The 5023-nt window shown below is 49.3% G+C and overlaps 1 protein-coding gene across 1 annotated transcript; it reads left to right on the forward strand.

Annotated features, from left to right (window-relative positions):
- The first annotated feature begins 1091 nt into the window (after positions 1–1091).
- LOC122623856 (serine/arginine repetitive matrix protein 1) lies at positions 1092–3834 on the forward strand. Its single transcript, XM_043803217.1, has one exon. It carries the CDS (start codon positions 1419–1421, stop codon positions 3705–3707), a length of 2289 nt encoding a protein of 762 aa, XP_043659152.1. The 5' UTR covers positions 1092–1418; the 3' UTR covers positions 3708–3834.
- The last annotated feature ends 1189 nt before the right edge of the window (positions 3835–5023 follow it).

Here is a 5023-nt window from a genome sequence, read left to right on the forward strand (position 1 = left end):
ACCGAGCGCAGCCAACAAACCAAACAAACAAACAAACAAAACAACAAAAGTCAAATAGAGCGCGGCAAGAGCGGCACAAAAATTGCTGTTCGAAAATTGTTGCGCTTTGGGTTTGCGTGTTTACAATTTTTGCATTCATTGTCCGCTGCCGCTGATGTCTGTTGTCTGTTGTCTGATGTCCGTTGTCTGTTGTCTGTTGTCTGCGGCGGTCGTCATCGTCATCGTCAGCGGCAGCGGCAGCGGCAGCGTCATCAATTCGCAATGCATTTCCCACAGACCAGCGACCATCATCATTAATAATATTGAAAAGCCCTAATTACGGTTAAGTGGCCCAAACGAGGCAAAAAAACACAAAAAAAGAAAAGATAGGAAAGGGAAGGAAAAGAGGGGGGCTTCCGTATCGAACTTTGCAAAGGGTTCGGTTCCGTTTGACTCAGTTTTGGCTCAGTTTTGACTCAGTTTTGGATCAGTTTGTGTTCAGTTTGTCTCAGTATGCAGTTTGTATGCAGTTTGGTTCGGTTTTGGGTTACCAAACTCCCCTTGGCGTTTACTGAAGCGAATCATCATCATTATCATCATCGTCATCATCAGAATGGTGTGTCCCGCTCATTGCGTAAATCATTTTTCCCACCCCTAAGCGAACTGCGAGGAGACGACTCACCTGCCCAAGGTGCAAGGTACTAGTTGCAGGTGCATCAACCTTCGTTCCTGACCTACGACGACGACCACGACCCTCGATGCCATCGATGCCCTCGCTGCTTCCCTCGCTGCTCTTAATGAAATCATTTATAATTTTTCTTCCTACCCTGTACCCTGTAAATGTGTGCGATGTCTTGCGGTTGGGTTCGTTGGTTTTCTTTTACTTTTTCTTCCCCGTCGAGTTTGTGTTTGCGTTTGTGTTTTCCTCCTGGACGCTTGATTGCCCATTTCGAGAGCCATTGATAGGGGATAGTTGCAGTCTTAGCACGTGGCCACCACTGCAGGATCACCTGCTCCTAAGGTCGGCTATTCCCATTCAGCTGCCCAAAGGTTCCAAAGTAGGCATTGAAATTAACAACACTTTGGGCTGGCAAATACTTGGTAAACTATACTTTCCAAATGCTTTTTGGCATGACTGGGTAATCGGTAATCTTTCAGTAAGCGCACGCATTTTCATTTTTACAGCACACTTCAAAACCTCAGGGCAAAACCCCATCCGATTGACAGCAACAAAAAGCAAACCAAAAAAAAATTGAAAACAAAATTAAAAAACACACAAACCATACACAATATATATTATACAGTTTTAGTAAGCAACAGAACACCAGAGCAACTTTCGGCCCGAGTTTAAATTAGTTGTTTTCGTTACTATTACCGAAAGACCATCTCTATACACCGATACCGAGTATCTGCCACATAACCTTAACCATTGCCAAGGAATGCATCAGAGCATCTGGAGTGCGCCGCAGGTGGGTGGTTCCGGTGGCGCCCTGAAGGCCCTGGCCAGGAATGTGGCCAATCATCTGAAGCTGAACCGCTGCAACATGAAGCGAGTGGTGGCCCAGGTGGTCGCCGAGCACCACACCCTCGGGGAGGTGGCCGACTACAAGGGTCACATGTACTTCGCCAAGCCGGATCGCTTGAATTTTCATGAGCTGATTGCCCAGTCCAAGGAGGCCTTCGATGATCTGTTGCTCCACGAACCGCGATCCCTGAAAAAGCAAGCCATCAAACAGCGCTCGAAGTACACGGCCAATACCAACGTTAAACTGCAGATGAAAGTGTCGCCACCGCAACTGGCAATGCCACCAAAGAAGCCATCAATTATCCGAAAGGCCGGTCTGCCCAAGAAGCAATCGAGGCCAAAAATACGGAGTCGCAAGAAGAGCTCCACCACCATTTTCCAGCTGGCGGATGCAGGGCGGCGCAGTCTCAACGGCGTCATCATCGACGAAACCCACTTGCCCCAGGATGGCGAGCAACGGGAGATCCTGTTGCACGTGCCGCCCTCGCTGGTCAAGCGATCACGAAGGCGTCTACGACCTGTCCCGACCAAGGAGACAGCGGACAAAGCGGCCAAGGACACCGATCCAGGCAAGACAGAGCCACAAAAGGATGGCGGCAAAATCGCCGAGGAGAAGGTGCTGCAAGTGCAGAAGCGGCAGCCGGAGAAGAAACGCTGCCAGGAGCAGAAGCAGAAGCCACGGCCAGTGAGGAAACTGCAGGAAAACCAACAGAAAGAGCTCCTTCGCCACCGAGCGGGGTCACCTTCCGGCCACCGAGCGGGGTCACCTTCCGGCCACCGAGCGGGGTCACCTGCTCGCCACCAAGCGGGGTTACCTTCCGGCCACCGAGCGGGGTCACCTGCTCACCACCAAGCGGGGTCACCTTCTCGCCAACGAGCGGGGTCACCTGCTCGCCTCCGATCGGGGTCACCTTCAGTGCCACAAACCCGACGCTCTCCCTCACCAGTGCGTTCCCAAAAAGTGTCTCCCGTCCAGAAAACGATGCAATCACTTCGCGCAAAAAGATCCCTCAAGACCGTGAATGTGAAGAGTCAACTGTGGCATCAACGCATCAGAGCGGGAGCCACCAAAGTGGCAACTGCCAAGCCTGCGGAAAAGGCGGAGAAAGTAGAGAAAAACAAATCCAGATCGAAGCTGAGGACACTCAGGAAAAGTCCGCAAAGAAGCTACGAAAAGCCGTGGATAGTTAAACGCTCTAATAAAAAGGCACGCTTGCTGGGAGGATCGCAGTTGAAACTAAAGAAAACTCCACAGCGAACGAACAATATCGAAGCGAAAAGAAAGGAAAAGTCGGGTAAGGAAGCAAAAGTGGAGCAATCAGCAGCAAGGAGCAGCAAGGTGGACACAGCGAGAAACTTTGGCCAACTGAAAGCCAAAAGATCATCGCATGTGGGTCGCCAGATGCGCAAGGTGAACTTCCCGTGGTACACGCCGTATCAGTTTCAAGGAGCCGCCGGAGCAACGCAAATACCAAATGCCGGAGTCGGCATACCGCCGTGCCAGCTGCTAAAGGAAAAGAGCCGCAAACTGATCCAAAGACTGGCGGTCACCCAGCCAGTTTCGCCAATGAAACGGCCCAACTTGACCAGTCGCCAGCGGCACAATCTCCGCCTGCAGGAGCGCCTGATCAGAGATCTGCAGCGGGAGGAGGCCATCGATGATCCACTGAGCCACGGATCGGGCGTGTTTCGTCGAGCCCGCGGTGGATGGCAGCCAAGTCAGCAACCCAAGAAGGAGCAGGATCAGCAGAATCAGCAGCATCAGCAGGTTCAGCAGCATCAGCAGCATCAGCAGGTTCAGCAGGATCAACAGGATCAGCAGGATCTTCGTTCTGTGGAGCGCGTGAGCTCGCGAATCAAGCGTTTGCCAAAGGGCAGACGCTATCGCCAGCCCATCGCCACCAGCGAGCGGATCATGATCCCAAACATCCCACCACCGCCACCCAAGTTGAATAGTAATATTAACAATAATAATGATGGTAATCCCAATCGATCGAAGTCTCCAAGTCGTGGCAACGCGATGCCGCGGGTGCGTCGACGATGCCGATCCGTGCCGGTGGACAGCAGTCTGGGCAGCATCGCCCTGATGGGTCAGCCGGTGCCATCGAAGCAAACTCTGACCCCGGCCAAGCGTCATCTGACCATTGCATTCATGAACAAGCGATCCGAGCGAGCCAATGCAGCCATTCAGCCCTGGAAGTAGCCTATATAACCTATATTCTATATAGCTGGCTTAGCTATTGATTCTGTTTATTGATTGGCGCTAATAAATTATCAAGTTGGAATGCCCATTGACTGGCGTTGTTCCCATGTTGAATATGCTTTATAAACAGCGCGTTTTTATTTGCATTTCCTTATCCTCTAAAAACCTTGGGGAATCGCTTGAAATCTATCTGCAAGCGAAAGAGGCATTGAAGGTGTAGCGACAAGGTCAGGAATCAAACGCCGTGTCAAATGTCCTTCACTCCCATTCCCATAGCCTTGCCTTTAACCCTTTAACCATTTAACCCCTGCATGCCTTTAACCCACATCCTCCAGCCCAACCGCCCGGAATTGTAGCAATTTTTTTTGGAATGCATGCAACAAGACAACAAGACAACAAGAGCGCCAAATGCCAAGGGGGAGTGCAAAAGTCAGAGGCAGTCGATGAGCTCAACGGAAAACTGACAACAAAATACGTACGTACATATATAAAGTATATATGTACAAAAAAAAAAAGAAAAGGAAGAAATAATACGAATAAAGACCATAATTTAAGTCGCTAAAGTTTGGCGCCTTTTGTTCGGCCGGCACAAAAGTTATTGAAAATCGCGCAAGGGTTGAGTTCTCGTCGAAAGGGTTCGAAATTGAAAAAGAAAGCGAATGTCAGGTGGAGGAAAGTTGGGGTTTGGGTTTGAGTTTGGGTTGGTTGGTTTGCCTGGCTCATTGGTCGTTGGTGTGGGTGATTTAGTGTTAAATAAAAACTTTTAAATTGCCATTTGATCGTTTGTTTAGCGACAATAATGTCGTCGTTGGCAGTCTCTTTCGCTTTTCGCTTCAATTGAATGGAACCCGGCTCCTGTGACAGGTTTATAGGACGCTTCCTTCGCTTCCTTCGCGATATTCCTTGTAAAAAAAAGGAGTAAAGGGGTGAGGGGTGAGGGGTGGGCCAAAGGGCAGAGGACAGAGGGCAAAGGACCTCGGTGAGGGCGTCGTGACAATGACATTGTTTCTCTGACAGTTGTAGCAAATTTATTGAAAAGGTGTTCCCTGGCATTTGTTTCCTTTCGTTTCGTTTCGCTACGTTACGTTACGTTACTTTACTTTTCTCTTTTCTCTGCTTTTTTTTTTTACTTTTCGTTTGCTGTGTCTTTGGGAATTGTCAAAAATTTATTGATATGTTGAAATTGCTTCTTGGCCTGCCATAAAAACTTTGACAGCTCCCTTTTTTTTACCATTGGTACGCTCATTGTAGTAAATTTGACAGCAATTGTTTTGTTTGACAGTTTGTCGTCTCTGGCAAAATGATGATGTCAATAT

Source organism: Drosophila teissieri, chromosome X (assembly GCF_016746235.2).
Source record: "Drosophila teissieri strain GT53w chromosome X, Prin_Dtei_1.1, whole genome shotgun sequence".
Lineage (NCBI taxonomy): Eukaryota > Metazoa > Arthropoda > Insecta > Diptera > Drosophilidae > Drosophila > Drosophila teissieri.